Source organism: Pholis gunnellus (genome assembly GCF_910591455.1).
Source record: "Pholis gunnellus genome assembly, chromosome: 7".
NCBI lineage: Eukaryota > Metazoa > Chordata > Actinopteri > Perciformes > Pholidae > Pholis > Pholis gunnellus.
In genome coordinates, this window is record NC_136533.1 from 3834846 (window position 1) to 3858369 (window position 23524).

Genomic DNA, 23524 nt, shown 5'->3' on the forward strand with positions numbered 1-23524 from the left:
TGTTGCTTAGTCTTATGGATGCATTAAATGTGTGTGTGTCTGTATTTGAATGAGGCTTCTAATTAACTGTCCATTGGCATTGTTTTCGTCCTGAGGGACAAGAAAAGTGTCCCTGTCGAACCAATAGATTGCATTTGGTGACTGTTTCACAAACTGCCATGATACTGGGCTGCACATCAACTCTATCACACATAATTACAAGTCTGTTGATGAATGATTATGATGCTAGTGGAAGATAATCACGTCATACACGGCCATGTGGTCCTAAAATGAATTCCTTCACAATCTGTTGATGCTTGACAAAAAATGGAAATGTATTGGCATGCGGCATCCGACACTCAAACTGTGTCTCGTGTGCTTCTCGCGCAGATCCCAGTGAGAGCTTGTACAGCATGAGGCTGGTGTGGAAATCCCTGGACAAGATGAGGTGTCTGAGGAAACGCTCGACTATTCCCTTCCTCGGCTTCCTCATCACCTTCCTCCTCTTCCTGAACCTCTACATCGAAGACGGCTACGTGCTGGTTAGTACATTTGAGTCGTGCATGTTCTTAGTGTTTCCCGAATTAGAATCTTAGATGAAGTAATCACTTAGTATTTGTATTCCTTCTTAAAGTCTGAACAAACAAATTAGACCAAACATGCCTTTGAACCCGGATGTGTTCTTTCACTTGTCCCTTTTACATTTGCTTGTTTTAAAGGAAACATGTTTGAATTTTTTATAACATGGACCCAAGTTGAAATCATCGTTTATTTCTTATTCATGATGCCATCAAAACTCGGTGATCACAGTACATTATCTGTGTTTGTTATTTAAATTATTAAGAGATAGTTCTCATCTCCGACTCTCTGGGTGCTTTTCTCAGATCCATTTGCTGGACTATGCAAACTGCCTGTAGCGGCTTTACGGTTCCCTTTGTCTCCAAACGTTACGGGTTAGCTCCGCCACGTCAAAACACATATTGTCTCAAGTTTCTACAGGATGTTCGAGACAAGTTTTTCCCTTCATTTGAATTATTCACTGTAGAAATTGAAATTTGCATGATGACTTCCCTGTCCCTTCTCTGCAGTAGTTATAACAGCTTGTACATGTTTGTTTGTTTTTTCTCCTTTGTTCATAATACAAAGTTATGTTGTGTTTTTCATGTTGTGTTCCAGGAAGGAGATAAAAGGCAGCTCAGGGAAACATCAGTCCACCCTTCGAGCGCAGAGCGATACGTTCACACATTCAGAGACCTGAGTAATTCCTCTGGAACCATTAATGTCACGTATCGTTATCTCGCTGGTACCCCACTGAACCGCAAGAGTAAGTTTAATGTTTGTTTAAAGAGAAATTTACATCCACTGTTTTCATGCGCTTGGGGGAGTTACAGTAAGTCATACAGTGGTTGTGAGTATGAGCTGAGAATAAGAGCTAAAACTTAAAAATCTGCGACGTGGGGATTGAAAGCGCGGCAATAAAATGCAACTGCTCCATTGAGACCTTTTTGCCTCAAAATTAATAAGCACTCCTCCTCTCGAGTACACCTTGGTTTCGTCACCAAACAGGATATTGTACTTACAATGAGCAAAAAGCTTTAATTTAAGATCTTATCCGTTAAATGTTTTCCAGGACTATTTACAGAAATGAATCACTGCTTATGAATCTGTAAAGCATTTTGCATTTAATTCCTGATTGGAAAATGTATTAAAAATACAATACTAGCTTCCTCTACAGTCCGACTCATGAGTGGGTGGGCGTGGCTGTATTGGATTTTGGTCACTTGATAACAGGGGGTCATGTACGTTGGGGAGATCCGCTGATAAAGACTGAGCAGCCCAGTGGCCAGGGGAAAGGTTGGTGTTGTTTGTTTCTGCAGAGCACGGACACGTTGAACGTCAACATTTTTGTAATCGGTCAGATCAAGTGATGTAACACACAGAGGGATGCGCAGAGCAAGTGATGCTGTGTATCGAACAACCATTATTGAAAGTTACGTTTTATAACAAGGTCGTTTCTAGATGGTAAAACTCACAACATAGTTAAGTTTAGGCATTGACCTTTATTGGTTTATGTTCAATAGGTTGTCAGCCAGTAAGTCTTAAACAAGTTTTTGTAAATTGTGGGTTACCATCTAGACGCGACTGTATAATAACCAGTATATCAAGCGAGAAAGTCCACTAAGTGTGAATCAATGGGTCAAACAAACTCAGGACTTTCACCCAGGATGCGCTGCTTGTTACGTAACGATGAGTAGAGTTATGCAAGAAAGTCCACCAAAGGTGGTTGTTATTTCTTTATGCTACCTCAATTGTTATGTTTGTTAAGACACATTTTTTAACACAAACCTCAACCAAGCAGTATTGGTGCTTAAACCTAAATGTTTCACAACACTGACCCCATGTCATCGTGCGTTTGTCATTCACCGGATCCTTTGTTTGCAGAAACATACAATGCCAAATAAATGTTTTGTTTATCTTCAAATTAGGTTGAAAGCAGTGGAAAAAGTGAGAAAGGGGAACTTGAGTTAACATTATTTTCTCAAACTACTATTCCCAAAGTCAAGAATTAACATTTTTGCTTAAATTACAGCTAAAGTTCATTTTCTCGGGTACAGTCTTGAGTTTCAAATGTTTTATCTTCTCCAGAACTACATTGTATGTCCATACGATAAACTTCAAATTGGTCATTTGACAGAATTCAGTTTATATCATGCTTTCATGAAATGCTCATTTTTTTTCACAGAGTATCTCACCATTGGACTGTCGTCAGTCAAAAGAAAAAGAGGGAACTACCTCCTGGAGACGATCAAGTCCATCTTTGATCAGTCCAGCTACGAGGAGCTCAAAGAGATCGTGGTCGTGGTCCACCTGGCAGACTTTGACCTGGCCTGGTGTGAGAACCTGGTGCAGGAAATCACCAGGAAGTTTGCCCACCACATCATAGCCGGACGCCTCCTGGTGATCCAGGCCCCAGAGGAGTACTATCCGTCTCTGGACGGGCTGAAAAGGAACTACAACGACCCGGAGGACCGGGTCCGTTTCCGCTCCAAGCAGAACGTGGACTACGCTTTCCTCCTCAACTTCTGCACAAACCTCTCTCACTTCTACATGATGCTAGAGGACGACGTGCGCTGCTCCAGGAACTTCCTGACGGCGCTGAAGAAGGTGATCACCTCCAGGGAAGGTTCCTACTGGGTGATGCTGGAGTTCTCCAAGCTGGGCTACATCGGGAAGCTGTACCACTCCAGGGACCTGCCACGTCTGGCTCATTTCCTCCTCATGTTCTACCAGGAGATGCCCTGCGACTGGCTCCTCATCCACTTCAGGGGTCTGCTGGCCCAGAAGGACGTGATCCGCTTCAAGCCCTCGCTGTTCCAGCACATGGGCTACTACTCCTCTTACAAAGGAGCCGAGAACAAGCTGAAGGACGACGACTTCGAGGAAGACTCCATAGACATTCCCGACAACCCTCCCGCCAGCATGTACACAAACATCAACGTCTTTGAAAACTACGACGCCGCCAAGGCTTACAGCACCGTCGACGAGTATTTCTGGGGGAAGCCTCCTTCCACAGGAGACTTCTTTGTCATAGTATTTAACAAATCTACCAAAATTAATAAGATTAAGATCGCTACTGGTTCCGACGACCGACAGAATGACATTCTTCACCACGGAGCTCTGGAGGTCGGAGAGAAGGTAGTTGGGACTAAAAAAGGGAAACAGTGTTCCTCTTACATCACATTAGGGGAGTTTAAAAATGGCAACATTGAGGTGCAAGATGTAGACCACAAAATTGCCTTTGACATTGAGTGTGTTCGCATTGTGGTAACAGCCAGTCAGAAAGAGTGGCTCATCATTAGAAGTATAAGTTTATGGACTACACAACCCCCCAGCCAATAAGGACTACACACAAAGACTCTTAGTATGTCTTAGAGGCAAAGGTTTTTATTATTATTATTTAATAATGTATGTATTTCCAGGTTTATTTATTCATTTTATATGTATTTATTGATACTCATTTTGATTGCCTAATCAGTCTATAGTTTTTTATACCTGCAAGTTGTAAACTTAGTGGAGCATCTTCACAGTCATTGTTAAGGACTGTTCAGCTGACCTCAAACTATTCATGAACGTATGTTTTCTTAAATGTTCCTTTATTTATTTCAGATCTTGATATCTGTCCTTAACAGAGAGCTGTGCGATATCTCAGTGTTGTGTTTTACCAACTTTTAGTGATATTATACAGATATAATCATATTATGCTATTGTTTTACAACATTCCCGATGTTCAAATCCTACGAAAAGACCAAAACCAACAATGAATTGATCCCACTTACAAGTATTGTATCCAAAGTCCGATGTGTTTTATTCCTTTTTACCATAGACCTCCGTTGGAGTCAGTGAGCCATTCCAGTTCATTGGGTGACATGCTACTTCACTACAATACACTTGTGCCCTTATACAAGGCTGTGCATAAATACTCACTAATGCACCATTAAAACACCAATGTGTGGTAATCCACAGCTGAAAATAGCTTTAAGATTAACGTTTCAGAAGAAGTGAATGGGCTTGGGGCTAAGATCCACAGACAGGGACGTCCAACACTACTCAGAGGGAATAACACATTTTAGGGTTTTGTGTCTTTTCATGGGATTTGATGACATTAACAAACATAGAATCACACCAGCCTTATACTTAAATGGTTCCAAGCTAAATATAATTGAAGTGAAGAAGGTTTTGTGCTACGCATTTACAGAGTTTTGGCCGGTGTTAAGTGTAACCATGAACCACGTTTCATTGCATTAAACCAGCAACAGTTGCAAGGAAAAAGATATTGCATGGTGCGTTCCTGCAAACAATGGATACGTTGAACGTGGACGTTTCTGCATTCAGTCAGAGGAAGTGACGTAATATATCGAGCAGTTATTGAAAGTTATGTAGTGTAATAAACAGTATAACAAACAACAAAGAGAGTTCAAAGAAACACTGGACTTTCACCCAGGACACTGCTGTTCGTGTCTTCTGTGAAACCAAAGGTAAACGTTGACTCTACGCTTGTTGTTACGCAAGAATGTCCGCCAAAGATTGTTGTTATTTATTTACGCTAGTTAAGTTGTAGCAGTTGATAAGTTACGTCGTTAGGCTATTATTGTGACATATTTTTTTTAGATTCTTAACCAATCGTTTAACAACGTCAACCACGTGTCCTTGTGCGTTTCTGCAAGTGTGATCGAGGTTGACATGAAACGTATTAATGAAACATATTTCTGGCTGAAAAACGTTGACATTCAACACTTCCCGTGCTTTGCAGAAATGTACAATGCCAGCAATTCTTTCTGGCAACTGGGTAGATTGAACATCAGTTTAATCATTTTGAATCGTGATACATCAGTGTCAGTTTGTCAATATCATGAAATCATTTGTACCCGTATTACTCCGCCCTACAGCACCATTAGCGGATGGTGCAATGAACCAATCATTTAGGAATGTCTTGAAGGCTCTTGACAAAGGTGCTTCAAGTGAGGGATGAAGACTTATCTCAGCATACTACTGACTTCTGTTCATTTTATTATAATTGACCACGGTTGCTCCTCTAAATATTATGAACCATTTATAATCTATGAATGTGGGAAAAGGATAGTTATTAAGAGGTGCAGTTAAATTCTCTTTTAGAAACAGGTTCTCCTTGAAAATACCGTCCAATTAAAGCTATTGTGACTTGCAGTTTAACAAAAGCTTAGCGCTGGGATTTCTCTCTCAATGTCCCCATTTGTCTCTTAACTATTTCCCTCATTGAATACTCACCAGGAAAGTGTCAAGAGGGCATCGCTGCCGTGAATATTCATCATGTCACAGCTAACTTTTTGGCAGTCTCAAATCTTCTTTCCCGATTTAATCGTCTTCCCCTGTTAGAGGCGAGCGTGTGAGTGGGCTGAGCTCCTCTGCTGGCGCTGTTACAGTATGTTCCGTCAGGGCTGCTGACAGGAGAACAATGTTTGTTTTCACCCATCTTCTCTACGAGCTGAGATTAGATTGCACAGTGAAGAATGGGCCAGGTCTGCTCTTAGGTCTCTCTCTTTTTTTTTTTTTTCCCACCACAGCACAATTTTCCCCCAGTAAATTGGTCTGTGTTTGCCTCACGCTCCACAACAGCAAAACAACATCTCCCCTGAAGCTATAGAATCTCAATTCGCTCTTTTCCCCCCAATGTTGCGCTCTCACAACTCCGATGTTTCTGCTCCTACATGGTTGCCTCCCTGTGATCTTTGCTCTCTCTTCATGCAGTCTGCCACTGCTCTGGGGAAACTTGCTCAGCTTTTCCTTTTGATGTATCCATTTTCAAATTCCCCACCTTGCCTCGTGTTAAACAGCAAACATTTGCAAGAATTAACACTGCACATATTAACTGATGATCACCGTGTTGCTCGGAGCAATTCACAGCCGTGCTTTGAAAACGACCTTGGGCACTTTCCATGTTCATGTAATTATGACCTGTCGGTGAGCAACGTTCAGTGACGGATTAGTTTTTACATTGAAACGGCGTCAAGGAATCCCTCAACAATGCAATAAAGAGGTAAATGTTTACATAACGCCGACGTTCTTTGGGAACACGAGGTTGAAGCAGATTGTCATTAAGCATGCTGCGACAGTTCCGTAAAGCTTTGTTCAGCTGTTGCGATAGCCACCTGTTCCGTGTTTTCCCTCAAGGTCTTGTTCAGTGTCACAGATCAAAGCCTTTCGCAGATTGGCTTGTACCGGCACCTCGAAATCCTTCCTCAGCAAATCCCCCATGTGCTATCTGAAATGAAATTAGAATGCCCCACCACCGCCACAATGTAGCTCATTGTTTTTCCTCAGCATTTCCCTTGGAAAGTCGCTATTCATTTTGGTGAATGATTCCGTGACCTGCATGGATCGGGCTGCGGGGTGGGGGTCTCGTTTGAATGGATGATCCTCGGAAAACACAATCTGCAATTGTTGCCGTGCGTCTATTCTTTGAGACGCACGCCGCGGTGCCAATTCAGCCCGGTATTATACCTGCTTATGAGCTATAAACACATGATTTCACCGCAGGGCAGTTAGCTGTTTTACAAGTGTAATGGATGGCTTCGGTACGCCTCGCGCTCCCAAGTAGACCAATCGTGTTGCGTGGCTGATATTTCTGGAGGAGAAATTGCTGTCTGATCTTTATTTGAAATAAGACGCCGGCCAAAACGAGCTGCACGCTGCAGATTTATGAACAGATTTACATCTTGGGGATAACAACAAAAGCCGCATAAATTCCTCAACTGGATGTCAGACAAACTGCTGAGCACAGCATTCTTCGCTATTGGCAGCATGTTTGGCAAACCACAATCCATACTGGCGCCTCGAGTGAACAGCGTGCACAAGATCAGTTACACTGTACATTTCACTGAATACTAAAGGATGTTTTTTTTTTCCTCTTGTTTAGTACTTTCAGCAAATAAATTACCATTTTCCATGTCCATTTGTCAAGAATTACAATCTCTGTGATGGAAAAAAGGGGGCAGAGGTTTGTGAATCACTTGCAGGAAGGTAACTGTCTAAGTTTGTTTCATTATATTGGCTGTGAGGGTCCGATCCCCCAAAGCTCCAAGCAAGTGATGAATGTGATACGATGTGTGGGTCCTTGAGTTATTTGAAATGTGAGCGGTCTTCCAGTGGAGCATGTACAAAGTGCATGAACTAAAGAATTTTTCAGTGGATAAAGAAACTCCTTTTATACGTCGGGATCTATGAATTATTGTTCAGCTTCTGCTAATGAAATTGTTCTGGGTTTGTACGTAGATGCCTACCGATACTACCTTACAACAGGTTCGGAGCTCCCGTGTGCTGTATATTGTTAAGTGGAGCGAGTGTGTTAAGATGTTGTTTCTGTGTCCGTTTTAACTTTCCATCGTTCTCTAAATGGTACTGTATTGTAAGATGACATATATTTTTTTACACGTATCATTTCAAATGTTGTACTGTATTGAAATTAGATTAAAACAAATGGATGCCAACTTTGTGGTGCATTGACTGCTAAGACGGAGCTGCGTACGAGAGAGCTCAAGAGAGCACTGAGCGTTGAATATGTGCGTGAGCAGCGTGACTTGAATATTGGTTTGAATACCTCGAGGAAAACTAAACACTATTTACATGACCCTGAATCGAAAATGTCGTCCTTCCGTCTTTGCCTCTACATGTTTCGTTTTCACCGTTTAAAACGTTTATGAATAGAAGTAGAACATACAGTGTACATTTTACATTTCAAAGGAAAAAAAAAAAAAAACCTAACTGGCATTTGCAGTTCCTTGAAACTCGCAGCGAGAGCGAGCCCGTCTGACTCACATCCTGCTGTAGCCAAAAGCAAAAGCCATACATTATTCATTTCAATATTCATATGCTTTCTGCTTCTTTTTTTTGACTACTTAATGAAGGTGTGGGGATGGTGCTTGGGGGGGGATACTGTACTGTTTTAAAGCAACATGTTCTTTGTGTATTTGTCAAGATGGGTCATACATTTCCTGATATATAAAGCCGACTGTCAGACACCTGGGAACATGGCTGACGAGGACAAACGATCATTCTGGAGGAGTGCTAGTTGATCAAGTAGTTTTAAATCAATGCAAATGACTCTATATTTTGTATTGCCTGATTAAATAGATCAACACATTTTTACTCCCAACTCGTCAAATACCGGCGCTTGGTCAGTGACGGTACGCTTCAAACTGTGACGGTCCAGGTCACCTTCTAGCGTCAGCTCCAGGAGTGTCAGGAACGTCTGTTTTCACTGGTTTTGTGCATAGTGTCTTTACAAAATAAACTTCCGACGCAGGTTTAATTGTTTTTTTTTGGTTTACTTACGCAACACCCTACTTAGGCAACAAAAGTACTTGCTTGTGCTTGGGGAAAAGATTTTAGTTTGGGTTTAAGAGAGTATGTTACTACACAAAATAAGTATGCTTGTTACGTAACAGGTGTCGGTAAAGTACGGAAGTTACCTATAAAAACTACGGTAAAAAAAGTGAACATTAATTTGGTTTCACGTGGGACACCAACAGCAGTCCTGTGGGTGACACAACTGCCCTTAAGTAACAATCGTAACAAGGTTACTTTTGGTTTCACAAGAGACATAGGCAGCGCTCTCCTGGGTGAAAGTCCTCCAACACACCCAGTGAAACTTTCTCTCTTGCTATATTCATCCAACGTTGATCAATATAAATCGCCTCCACCATCGCTCTCTGGCCATTTCATTTACTTTGTTAGATTCACAAGTGTCAAGAATGAACTACCAAACACATAAATGTCACACAGAGCTCGTAATGACCACAGAAAAAAACAGTCAAAATGGTAAAGGGGTGAAAACTTGGCTTGAAATGTTATATTTATTAGTTTGACTTGCAAAGAATTAAATGGAAACACGCTGACAACAATCGCTCCCAAATGGTACTTTAATTATTCTAACTTTTAACATTTCCCCAAACTAAAATAAACAATGTAATTCTTGCTGTTAGACGTCTCGGGGTCTCGTGGAACCAGGATATTTAGAGAATCTTTCAACTCGTAGAGGAGCGTATAATCTGTTAATTGAACAGATTGGGCGTTCACAGTGCCGTGCTAATTACAAATTGGGTGTTAAATAAAGAGCATTTGGCACATTTGCAATTCACAACAATGTGAATATATTAAAGAAACACAAAAAAAAACAGGACGAAGAATTCACATGTAAACACTTGAGTCAAAGTTTAGGTGGAAAATAGGATCTGTAAACAGAGTCCCAGTTATCAAAGGCTTTATGACAGGTTTGATAAAAGCTACTTTTGGAGTCTAATTTAACACCTTCAGGCTTTCACAGTTCCCACACCATTTAAGAGACCTTGAGCGTTTTGTCACAGTCGTCGTCCCCCCCCCCCCCGTCTCCCGTCTCCCGTCCTTCAAAGTCATCCAGAACCAAACGGAAGGTAAGCGTACATGACGGCCGGGCACCTGAGAAGCCACAGCTAATGCAGGCTATGAAGAGGCTCGGGTAGCAGGTAGAAAAACCAATATCCTACATAACAAGACCTGCACTGTGCACAGCGGGGGGACGCCAGCCAATCAATTGCTGTGGTTGCCATGGTGCTGCCAGCATGTACCTACACAGGGGCCAAACCCCGCATGATCACCGGGCGCCGATGTGGATTGTGCGGATCCGTCCTGCCCTCGTGGCCTCTGGGAATCCGCCTCCGTGGTGTGATTTCTATTCCGCCTCATCATTTGCTATCCGTCTGCAACGTGTGCAGCAAAGAGAACAATGACCGCTTGCCCGTTTGATTTGATTCTCCTTTCTCAAGGTGTTTTTTCAAGCACACACCAGTGTAGCATCAAAGCCTGTCAATGGCTTTTTGATGAGTGTATTTTGTGTGTTACATGGTTCATTTACCCGGCAGCACAGACCCCACATGAGCTAGGTGCATCCGCTGAGGTGAGGCAAAGCTGGGGAAATGGACGTGTGGGAGATTAAAAAAAAAGTGTTGAAAGAGCTGAAAAGAAGTGCAATGAACAGACGTAAATACAGGGATTTAAAAACATTGAAGTTGAAGCGAAGCTGAAGGCAGGGAAACATGAAGCAGGTGATGAATGACTCAATAACCTCACGAGGAACTTGTGATTGTGTGTCTACCGGTGATGGAGGGGCCTCTCAGGGTGCAGGTGCTCTCGGGCTGATGATCAGCCAGTTACGGTGGATACACCGCGAGGCCCGAGCCAACCTGCGCCGCCGGCTACTGAACCAGCTTCATGATGGCAGAGGAGAAGGACGTATTCTTATCTGCCAAATCTGGAATGAAAACGTCCAAAGGGTGAGGATGAAAGCACGTTAGCATTCAATCATCATTTGTTACCGGGCGGTGGAAAAATCAGAGCTATGTAAAGGTGGCATCTGCACATGTGCAGAACGGGGGATTGAGCCGGTTCCACGTGGTACAAGGGACGAGGTGTAGCTGCGTGGGTCACGACTTTAATTACGCGGGTTAAGCCGCGCTCATATGGCACAGATGATCCATTCCAGTGGTGCAGACAATCTTAGAAATTCCTTTCATCTGCTGTCATGATGCTGAACATTAACAGTGAACCGGCCCAGCAGAACACGGCGTGCTTCACTTTAACTACTCCCATGGCATTTACAGGGTCTTCACGAGGAGTGGAGATAAAAGGAGCAGTGCTGCAGGCGCTGTTGGAGCCAGCTCCTTCCTCGTAGTGGATCGTCCCTACGGCGAATGAGGGTTTAATCGCTCCCAATTGCTTTGCCTCAAAAAGGTGTGACCCCCCTCCCAACCCCTCCTGCTACCCCCACCACCAGCCTCCCATCTGTCTCTCATTCTTGTGCCAGCGAACAAATCTTGCCACAGGGAGATGTGCTTCCACTTTTGCTCAGTCCCTTCTTCCCTAAACCTCCACTCTCAGCTTTGCCGAAGCCTTCATCCCACTGGGAACAGGGGGAAGGAGTAATCAAAACAATTACCCAAGTCCCATTTTGTTTCATAGGAGACTTGTCTTTTTTCATGTGAAATCTTCAGCCTGAATGAAACAGGTTGTGTCTTGGGGTTTTTTTTGTGGAACATCACAAAGGCAGCAGCCGTCACAACACAAGAGAAGCTTCAGCTTCACACTGCTTCTACCAGCAGGTTTATCACTTGGCTCTGTCGAGAAGAGATCCACAACCAATTACCGAGAAAACAGATGGGGGGGGAAACAATGTGTGAAACAAAGCAGTCACCTTGATGTATTCAAGCAAACAGTTATCAGAAGACATCCTCCCATCAGAAACTGTGGGATATATAGCAATCTGGATCATCGTGTAGAAAGCGAAGCGGCCTCGCCGCACATGTTTCGCTGCCGTTGCCTCGAGGGATTGTTATCTGTTTTCGGGAAGAAAAAAAAAAAGGAAAAGACAAACACTGGAGCATCTCAATGCCAAGCTTACCTCACAGTGTGTCTCGTGATCCAAACGGCTGAAAGGAGAAGCCAGGCAACGTCTTTGCAGATCAATGGTTCCTTGACTTTGATGAGACAAAATGAGCTCACCACAAGATATAATGTGTTGCCTGGCCCTCCCCGCTGCTCATATCTATCCCCTACAGTAACTCTCATACTCCCGGGCATGTCGTCCAAAATTGTAAAGGCCTTAATTAAAGATTAATGTCAGGGTTTCTTGCATACGCTGCTTAGATAGCTCATTTCCCAGGGCGCATTGCTAGAAAACCGACCAGGCTGGACACCAGATTTTTCAGCTGTCAGAACAAAAGCCCTCAGCTCACTGGCCAACACGATCCTTTCAGCTGAAGGACAAGTAATAACAGCTCTGCTGCTGCCTCTGCGATGCCACCACTGTGACTGGAACAGGGGGAGGTTGAGTCATTTTAATTATCAGAGGCAGGCGAAGAGACACAATCAGCCCGCCGCACCGACTGCTTGTCCCTCCACCCCTCGCAACAATTACTGATGCTCGTCTTCTTCATGAAGCCTGTTTATAATGTCAGGGCATGCCACAGAGAGGGGGATCTGTCTGTGGGAATCAGCCTCGCTTTATATGCCTCTCCACTAACAACGGAGGTGTGGCTGCACGGCTGGCTTGTACAGGCAGAGCCATTCAATCATGTGTTTCGCATGTGTGTTCATGTTTTGTCAGCAGCTACAAATAGACGTAGATGAGATCTGACCAGCTCCACTGGAGTGCCAGCAGTTCCATAACGGGGCTTGTTGTTCCCTCTGTCACATGATGCCGGATCGTTCTTCCAGCATCTCAAGGCTGTTTCTGAATTCTGTCGGTGACACGTTAACCACGGACACATCAGTTGTGTTTCCAATCAATATACTACTCATATATACTCGTACGTTGATGAGCTGAAAGGCCCAACCCTGTCTCTGACAAAACAACGTTCCCAGACAGCTTCACTGCATTCTCACTGACTGTTTTACGTTGTAAATTGAAACCAAACAAAACCGCAATAAAACTACTTGGTTAGGTTACGTAAAGCTTCATGGCTTGGCTTAAAAAAAAACAGTTTTCTAAGTTATTTAAGTTACGGACGTAAATACAAATTCTGTTCTAATTCAGCTCCATTTCTACGCCGACAATACACAACTACCCGTCGATAAAGCCTAACGACAAAACCAGCCTCCAAACTCGTCATCATTACATAGCAGACATTCATTCAAGTTGGGTGTCTGATTACTTTCTCCTGCTTAATGAGACCAAATCTGAGATCAGATTGATAACGACCTCCTTGGTCCACTGTTTAAAGCCCGATGCCACAGTTCTTAACGTAATCATCGACTCTGGCCTCAAACGAGACTCACACAATCCTGTTTTTATCAATAACAGAATATCCACCCAAATCAAATAATTTGCTTTATTTCTTGATATGGAGAACGTTGTTCACGTGTTTATTTCATCACTTCCCCACATGCACTGTTCATGTCGCTCCATCACCTCCAACTCATTCAAAACGGTGCAGCTCTGGGTCCAAAACAATGGGACCGTAGCAGCTGCTTTCATTGTAGATTCCTTCATTGTCTGTTTTTTAAAGGGCTACACCACAGGCAAAAGTTTTTCACTAGTTAATAGACAGAAAATATCAAAAATACTCAATTAGGTGTTTCGTTTACTACACTCTCTTTTTGAGTCTGTAGATTTCTCCTGAATTCACAAACAGTTAGCATTAGATAGCATATCTAATCATAACATTTAAAAATGTTTCATGGTGATCTGTTACTTATATGTTTACCATATTCACCGATTCACTTTTTCCTCAGAGTCTGAAAAACTGTAAAGTTTGGATGTAAGTGCTACTGAAGTGGAGGTTTCAGCTCCACTTCAGTAGCACTTACATCCAAACTTTACAGTTTCATTTCTATTCTGAAGGTTTTTTCTGAGGTGTTTCTTCATATTTCATACCTAGCCTGATTTAGAAAACATTTTATCTGAAAAACAAGGCGAGAATGGACTCTTTTAAGGCTGCTGACAGTATTTTCTGATTTATGGAGTGATTAAAAGAAGAGAAATCTAAAATTCACTCTGCAAAAACATTGGACTCTAATATGTCATAAAATGAAACAAACATTTCTGTTCTGGAGATTTATTTTATTTAAATGTGTGTGTTGCCAGTGCACAGCATGCTTAAGTCCCGCCAGTGTACAGAGAATGGCAGTAAAAGTATATACGAGAACAAATGAGCAATAATTTTATGACAAGCTGTCGTGGTGTAAGAAATTAGAAGAAGAAGAGTTGCGATGATTCACACAAAGCTTAATTTAATGTGTTTCCTCGACCAAGTCTTTTGTCTTCTATCAGGATGCTTCAGGAGGCATCAGTGTTTCAATATTGACCATTACCAAAGAAACAAAGCAGACATTGTGTTTAATTAACTCAAGACAAATAATCAACAAGATGTATGGAAGACTGTGAAAGCCTGACAGCGGTCGTGTGTTTCTGTCTTAATGCCGATAACCAAGGCTGGAGCACCAACGGACCAACGCAGCCAGAACTTCAGAAGACCGGACAGCTCAGGGCCGACCGCGTGGCAACTGGTTTCTTTTAATGTTAGAATATGGTCAGTTAAGGACAATATCATCAAACCTGACGAGGACCATGAACTACTAGTATCAAGTACTACCATCATTTTAGTGTTGTACTTGTCGTGCCTCCACCCCATGTAAAGAGCAGATGAGGTGGTTTGGCACTCAAACTTAAAAATGGGATGATGAAGAACAAGGTCGATGACCAGAAGTCCAAAAAAAATGTCCAACAAAAAGTTTGCTGAAAGAAAGGAAATAAATGAAACCCTTGAATTTCAGTAAACCTTAATTAAACTGAAAGTAAGCAGCAGCCTAACAACAAGCTGCCTTTCCCCTCTCTTGGCATTAGACTTTCTTAGCCTCACCTAACTGGAACACACCAACTGCCCGGGTCAGTTTAGGGGGAGCTGAACCGAGCAACATGCCAATCACACAGAATAAAGACCATACCATTAATACAAGATATCTACGTTACTGCTGCATCTCAATCTATGGATCCATACCGATGAGCACAGTAAGTATTATAAAATGTTTTTTTACTGCAGAACATAACCTCTCTTCCTACACCTTAAACGCAGCCCCTCACTGCTAAAAGGACATAACGAGGCAAACCTGTTAACATTCTCTGGATCAAGCTGCTGAGCAGCTGATCGCCTCAGGCAACAACAAATCCTACGAACCTGTGAAACAAAACTAAACTAGCCTGGGTCATTTATACACCTTCATTTTTAAAGTATCAAATAAACTGATTAATAATTACTCAGATACAAAATGAGAATAGGGAGGAGGGAGAAAGTCGACCTTTTCACAGGGCTTCTATTGTGCATGTTGCAATATTAAAGTCACAATGAAATGCCTTTTTCATGCATTTAGATCACATCCCTGGTCGTATTATGCACTTATCTAACAATATATGCAAAACAAATGACCAAAAGATCCATTTCTTTGTATTTCTATATCAAAATCCAATCACCTTTTCTACAAAATATGACATGTGCGTATGTAAGCTTACCAATTTAAACCAATAATATCATGACATCCATCTATCAATCAATGCGCAACTGTTTGCGATACAGGAGGTGTGTGAAGGAGCCACAGGCCTGTAGCTCCGTATCATGCTACATTATGAAAGGGCCCAGTTTTCAGCGGTCCAATCAAGTCCCAAAGATTTGACTTGAATCCCTCTTGGAACTGTCCGCCGCTCAAATATCCGTTACACTGTGGGATACTCGCAGTAAGGAAGCTAAAGACGCTCTAACGTCTAATAAAGTGACTGCGTAGCAATTTTGGGGCCAAGTAGTGTCATGTTATTTTACTAAACTTCACCAAATAGTTTTGGAGAATTCAGAAGTCAAGGAAGTCATTTTGGGGAGACAGTGTTAGACTCAGAGGTATCTCAGATGTCATTTTAGCAGATGACAAAATCAGTTGTTCAGATGGCAAACACTGGCTCTGACTTATTTTGGAATAGAAACAACTTGAGTGAACAGAGTCTTCAGTCTCTTTTTTGTTGTAATTTGTCTCTACCAGCTATCTAAACTCTCAGTAACCAGAGGACCACTATCCACAACTGACTTTGGCAGCCACACCTGTGACAATAAACAGCTCCGACATGGCTTTTCCCTGCACTGCCATCGCTGAAGGCTTCAGAAATTCTGCCCATATGTGAGGCCTAATTACTTTTTCAGCTGGTCCCTGCCACAAGGTCGCACTTATTATGCCACCGTCCCACCCACGCAATCAGATTTCTCACAAAAGGGAGCTAATCTCATTCCTTCACAAGCCATTATCTTGATCGGACTGGCTTTTTTTGCGCAATTTGCAATGCTGTCCAGATGAGAGAATGACTTTCCCTGAGCAGGAGTAGAAGACGCTCATCAGTATCTCACCGTAAAGTTCCAAACTGTCAGCCAACATCCACCAACTCCAAATTGGAGTTAAATTGAAGAGGCGTCCGGCTGGAGAAAGGCCAAGACAAGCAGGCCCGAGCATCGCTGCAGCGGCAGATGTCGATGAAGGTTTTTAATGGAGTTGAATTAATTCACGCAGGGTGCAGTTTGTCCTGTGGGTGTGGGAGGCGTGCTAAGCCGGAATTTGTTCAGGGTCACAAGCATCGTTATATTGATAGACATCTGCTGAGGCGGCATGCAAATTTGCAAAAAAAACTGACAGATCTGCTCTGATGTGGAGATAATGATAAATTGCATTCCTGCGAGTTGTTTACTGACATATGTTTGATAGATGTTCTGTAAAGTTAAAGTGCTCAACAAGTAAATAGCTACTAATGCACTCTTCTAGTTCATTTTTTTATGTGAATAATTAGTTATTGGAACTCAATGTAGACAATAGATGGACAAAAAGGAAGCCAAAACATCTGCCCCCTAGTGGTCATAAACCCTGCCTCCTCCATGTTAGCGGATGGGACTGGGCAGAAATAACAAAGTCAAAGTACACGTCAAATACATGTTGACGAAGATGGCTTCTGTCCCTTTAGGTCGTTATATGATGCTATCAAAAGCGGGTGTGACGTCATGATTGACAGCTGTGATTCTTTCTCGCTAACAAGCTGGCTCGCGATTGGTTCTGAAGGGTATATGGGCGGGACATCTGCAATGCGGCTCCACTACATCTCAAACTGTCCTGGCCATCACTCCAATGTGAGCCTCGCTGCATTGACTGCCACTGACGTTCAGGATTGATTTAGGATTCTTTTAATCACTTATAAGGAACTCCATGGCCTATTTCTTGCCTATATATCTCCGAGCCAGGCGGCAACCTCCGGTTCTGAAAAGCGAAGGCAATGCGGTAGTGCCTTAAACTTGCATTCTCTCTAATGGCCATCAGGGGGTGACTCCTCTGGTTGTATAGAAGTCTATGAGAAAATGACTCTACTTCTCTCTTGATTTATTACCTCAGTAAACATTGTAAACATGAGTTTATGGTCTCAATCTCTAGTTCCAAGTCTTCTTCAATACAGCATGATGTTCATTTAGTACATTATGGTCCATTTAGAGTCAAACAGACCATGAAGCAGGGGATGCTTTAGGGGCGGGGCTACACAGTGATTGACAGGTCTCTACCACCGTGACATCTGTGTTTTTTTCGTCTCACAATGTCAACCCTTTCATCAGAAACTCAGTAGATTTGTTTTAGAATTAGAGCAGCTGCTGTCCACTCAGGGTTCAGTATTGTGACGGTGGAAGACTCCAAGTTAATTAATTCATCAACGAACAGACTTCAACTGTATTTACAAGCAAAGCTGTAAACATAACTGGGGGTAATTTATGAGCACAAGCTGACTGTTGTGTGGATCCAGCCCATGAGTTTTCAGTATAGAGGATTATCATTGTAACTGTGTTTCTGCCTGCTACCATCACATTTAAGTGTCTGGAGCTCCATTTTTCAGCTCAAAGCTCTGGGCCCGATCCAACGCGAAGTTACTGCACCTCTCCTTGACATTGTAACTAATCCGAGATAGCCTGAGGCCTCACACTGTCACTTTTTAGTAAGAAATATGGGTGGCAGAATGTGATTAAAATGAACCAGTTGTAGATAACAATAGGAATACTGCATCGTCTGTTAGAGTTAAGGTCAGAGCTGGTTTTCTGTATTGTGACTGGGTGATATTTAGGGAGAGCACAGAGACAAGTTTTTGATTTATTTTGGTGGAGCAAAACCAAAACAATATTCTTGTAATTATACCGTTACCAAAGTCTGTTGTTGCACTGCGCTGCCACCTGCTGGTACACAGCGTACACGTGTTAACCCAAGAACAGGAAGAGAAAGGAGAAGTCAGGGTTCTCAGAAAATGTCCCCTTCTCTAATGTTGAACTGTTATTAAAGTACTATTTCACCACATGGCGGGACAATTTACCATTTAAAACACAAACACATCTTTATAAGCATTCAGGACGCCTCCAATATCTGTTGCCGTGGGGATCTGGGGTCCCGACTGTGATTCAGTGCTTTTATTGGAAGCGCAGGTTGGTTTTCATTTGAAGGTGAGAAAAGGCTAAATGACTCCATGAAAAGTAACTCCCTGGACAGAGAAGGAAAATGTGCAATCAGGGTCGGCCAAGTTTCATTGTGTTTAGGGGAGAATTTTAGACTTTTTAAGTTATTTTTTTAAATATTACTAAATTAACTGTGGTGCCTCTGGGTAATTAACTGCGAGCTGTAAAGGGGACATTTTTGAGCAAACAAATCATTGCTGTGATTGTAATCCTACCTTTGTGAATTCACGTTTTGCTGTATGATCTCAGGTGGATGTGTAATGCTCCCAGAACATCAACGGATGAAGTACACACGTATTTAACTTGAACTAATATCACCATGAAACTTCCCAAGTTGATTACTGACATTAAGACAAATGTTTTTCTCTAAAGATGATCATATATATGTGCTAATTTACATACATTTCAATACTAGAAATCTGAATATTGGCTGAAGAAAGGTTACAAATTATATTTTCATTTCGTCAACATATTAGAGTCAAAGTTTTTAAACAGAGGGATCTTTGGATATCTCCTGGAATCAGTCCATAAATCAGAAAATATTGTCAACAGACAAAATCCTTTTTCGCCATGTTTTTAGGAGAAAAAAAAAGTTCTATAAATCAGGCTATGAAAAAATATCTGTAAAAACCTTTAGAATATAGATAAGAATGAAACCAGAAAGTGTGGTGTATGTAACTGCTAGAAAGGAACTGTAGGTTGGGTTTGTTTTGCATTATCCACCTCTAGATTTGCTCAATAACCAAAGCACCGATGTCTCAAATTGGGTGTGCATGAGATAAATCTGTCAAAAGGTCTTAATCCTCAATCCAAGTCAAAAGAGAGACCTCACACTACAGATTACAATGGCCTGTTCCTGCATTTCAAATCCACGTTGCAGGATTGTGATTACTTCCTGGTGCTTTCTTTGGTTCAGTTTGTTGCAGGAAGCAGCTGAAACAGAAAACGGTAGAGAGCATGTGCATTTGGATGTTTTTTCAGTCTTGTCACACTGTCATTACAAGGTTATTGGTACAGACTTCTGCTTTACTGCTGTTATTTGAGGCGATTCGGTTGCCATTTTCTGTCTGTTTTGTTCTTTTCAATAAGCTGTTCTTCTGCCTGAAGGGATGCTTGTATATCTATGACATATTCCCGCTGTAAACCATGGCTGACTAGTTGAACAACACTGCCATCCGCTGCCTGTGATGGGCACACACACTGTTGGTGGTCACTGACATGAAAGGCTGCATACGCTATTTCTTTTACTTTTATTTGTGGAAAATCTGCCCTTTTCCTGCTACACAGGAACAACTTGACACATGCGAGTTCAACCCGAGCCAATTGAAGCTGTAGCATTTAGTCACGAGTGTCTGACTATGAGGAACCTTGGCAGTATTTGTTGAGAGGAAATTTAAACAGCAGCTTTGTAATTCAACAGCCTGAGTGGATAAAAATCTACCTGAAGTGGATACAAATCTAGAACAGAGATGCGTACACATGCAGATGCCTACATCAGTGTAACTTGAGTCTGGGGTCAGTCTGTGAAGACTGGATTAAGAGATACCATTAATGTGCATTTATGTAACATCAGTCGCTGAGTGCAAAACCATGGTAATGCCGTTCGCCTCTCCCAGAGGACAACCATACCATAATAACACAAATTTAGAAGCCATGGAAGTGAGAAATCGGCTGGCTGTACCACGGCTTCCCTCTCTTTCACTCCCATTACAGCAGTTTCACAAGTGTGTCGGAGGACTAGGGTGGCCCTTCAGCTATTGCAAAATCGCAAAATTCTCTCCATCGTTTGGTTTGACTGTTCTGTGTTACTGTAGAAAAATGGCGGTGCAACATGGCGGACTCTGTAAGTCGTCCTTCAATCAGAGGATCGGCGGTTCGATCCCCGGCTCTGCTGGTCCATGTCCATGTGTCCTTGGACAAGAAACTTAACCCCAATTTGCTCCCACAAGCGGCGCCTGTGGTGTGTGAATGGTATAGTCCTGATGGGTAGGTGGCCCCTTGCATGGCAGCCCCTGCCATCAGTGTGTGAATGGGTGTGAATGGGTGAATGTAGTGTTAAAGCAAGTTGAATGGTCGGAAGACTAGAAAAGCCATTTAAACACGACCATGCTGTTTTTTTTTGGGGGGGGGGTGGTTTTGTCACACGTTTCAGACTGCAACCATAATCCGGGAGAAAATACATTTCCCCTGAAACGTAATTGAGATTGCAGTTTAGTTATGTGGGAACATAATTTTGTTGTAATTAAACATAATGAGGAATATTATATTCCATTTCCCCCGAAATGCTACACACTGGCCCTTTATATTCACAAGAATATAGAACTGATAGAGCACCTAGAAAGCCCCCTAACTTCTCATATTACAGGGCTGATTGACCTCAAAGCCAATGGTATCGAGCAGCGCTGTTAGATTACGTTTTACCTGCCGAAGCTTTAAGATAGCGGTCTCTGAGATTTCTGCTGTCACCCCAACACAATGGAGGTGAATGTGATTTTCTCCTCTAGTGCTCAAAGAATTGGAAAATTAGATTTGAGGTTTTTCATCGTAATGCTTTTCTACCACAGAAATAGACCCACTGAAAATCAGTTCAAAAAGATTGGATTGGATTATTCGCAGTAAACTGGAGATATAATACCTCAAGGCCCAAACTGTCGGCATGACCTCATACCACTGTGAAAATGTCTTTTGGGATTTGGGTGTGCTGACCCTTGGAGATAGATGTGTAACAGTAACTTTAGTGGGTTTTACGGCTCATTTTGATCCAAAGCAAAGCCCTGAGAGTCCATTTACTGCATCTCCTCCGTCTGCTCTTGTGAAGCGTTGTGATTGAGGTGTCTCGTTATATTATTTGTACCTGAATCTTAGAGTGGGCATCAAGCAGCCCTCATTTTATTTTTTGAGGTCTGTGTGCTCACATTAAAAGATTCTTATGATATTTACAGATCGGCATTTTGTGAAAACCAAAAACATTACTGTACATCACAAAAGTCTGATATTCAAACCTGTTACTGGTTACATCTGGTAGCAGCATGAGCAACATTCAGTATTTGTGCCGCTCTAATGTATCACTCAACACGTCTTGGCAAGTGTACCTGTAGCTTCATAGGTTAAACAACAAAGAAGCTGTTGCTGCTAATCCTGTGGTGCCGGATCAGCTTGTTGGATGGGGAGGCCTTCAAGAAAAGATGAACACACCTAAAATCAAAAGGAAGCATTGTTTTGATTCACAGTAAAGTGTCTGCTGAAGAGAAATGTTTTTCCCTTCGAGAGAAACTCAAATCCACCCGTACTACTTCACCAGAGAGAATATAAAAAATGATATTTCATCATCACGATGAAATATAGCATTGGATGCACTGAATGACATGTGCCAGGACAGCTAGATATGGTTCTTAACTATTATTTAGAACATAATAGACTACGTTGATATAAAACCAACCAGATATAATCACAATCAACAAATGGAGAGCGACTTTTACAGGAAGGAATAGCGGTCATGTTCCACACAAAGACCGACCAGCACTGCTCACCGTGTGAACGGGGCAGGTGCTCGTGTGAATTGGTCGAGAAAAACTAAAAATGTAGAAAACGAGAAACTGCTTCCGTGTTTTCCCTGCAGCTAACCTTCTCAGAACAAACAGAATGAGGCTGCTCAAAGCGCGTTTTTTCTTAATCCTGCCTCTCAGGCTGTCAGGGTTAAGAGCCGAGTTTCAAAGAAGGACACCCAAGCACTTTGATTCGAAGATGAAACTGACATTTATCAAGGCCAAGACTCGCCACAGTCAAAGTCTGTTTTATCTGCTGAAGTCCAAGTACCTCGTGGCTCCTTTGAAAAAATGTTCAGCACAGCAGATGCTAATAAGAGCACATCCCGATCCAACGTGTACTGTGCTGAAATTAAAAGGTGGCATGTGCTGAATTTTAACATCCAGAAATGCTTTTTTGCATTCATTTGCATTAACAGACTGACAGCATCTGTCTGCTCTTCAACAATCTCGTTCATATAGAAAGTCTTTAGCCAACCTTTATAAAAATACAGCATTTGTTGGGGACTATTTTCAGCAGCGGATGAATACACATACATATACATATACATATGGCGCTGTAGAAATATTCAACCTACTCGCCAGAATAAATGTTGGCATTGTACGTATCAGCAAACAACAGAGTCAGGACGTTTCTGAACCAAAAATAAGTTTCATATCCGCATTTCTGCACATGTGTATGTCAACATTATAGTGTTTTAACCGGTCTAGGCTTGAGGAAACAAAACTACCTGGTTAAGTTTAATCAAATATGTTTTGGGTTCAAATAAGTGCGGTGACTTTCGGTTTCACACATTGGCGTCCTGGATGCATGTTTGACACGTCTATCCCGACCCCCTCCCTACTAAGACTTCCTGGGACTTTGATTGAATGTATTCGTGAGCAGTCGAATGCAAATGTGATCCGGGAGAAAAGTCCCGCCCCTCGAATGCAGACTGGCCAATGATAGCGTAGCATCAGCCAGCTCCTAACTACTCGGTTCTGCTCCACAGACTCTCATGTAATCATTTTAGATTTTTATTCATTTTCAGGCTGGTTCGGTGGATTTAGAGCTAGTTCTGGTTAAACGTTACCTGAAGAGGTTGGAAAGAGATATACGTTTGTAAAACGTTACTTTTCTACATAAAAGCAGAGTATGTTAGCACAGCATTAACTAGCGTTAGCACGTTTATGTTTGGCTAGCTATTTAAGTTAATGTCTACACATACTGCTTTAGCTTTGTAATGATGGTAACATTGAATAAAGACCTACGGGGCTTTACAGGAACTGTGTTCCTTTTTTTCACTGTCTTCTGTCTCGATGATGTGGTTGTTCACTTTTACACTAAGATCTATAGGTTTTACCTTCACTGCTGAGTCAGTTTGGTGTCTTGTATATGTCCTTCAAACTCACATTGTAGACCCTTCTGTCTGCTTCTCTGCAATC

The 23524-nt window shown here is 42.2% G+C and overlaps 1 protein-coding gene across 1 annotated transcript; it reads left to right on the forward strand.

The window, feature by feature from the left end:
* Positions 1 to 392: 392 nt before the first annotated feature.
* On the forward strand, positions 393 to 3879 carry mgat4c (mgat4 family member C; the record flags this gene model as incomplete). Its single annotated transcript, XM_079163274.1, has 3 exons — positions 393 to 521; positions 1156 to 1303; positions 2723 to 3879. 3 exons carry the CDS (start codon positions 393 to 395, stop codon positions 3877 to 3879), a joined length of 1434 nt encoding a protein of 477 aa, XP_079019400.1.
* Positions 3880 to 23524: the final 19645 nt, after the last annotated feature.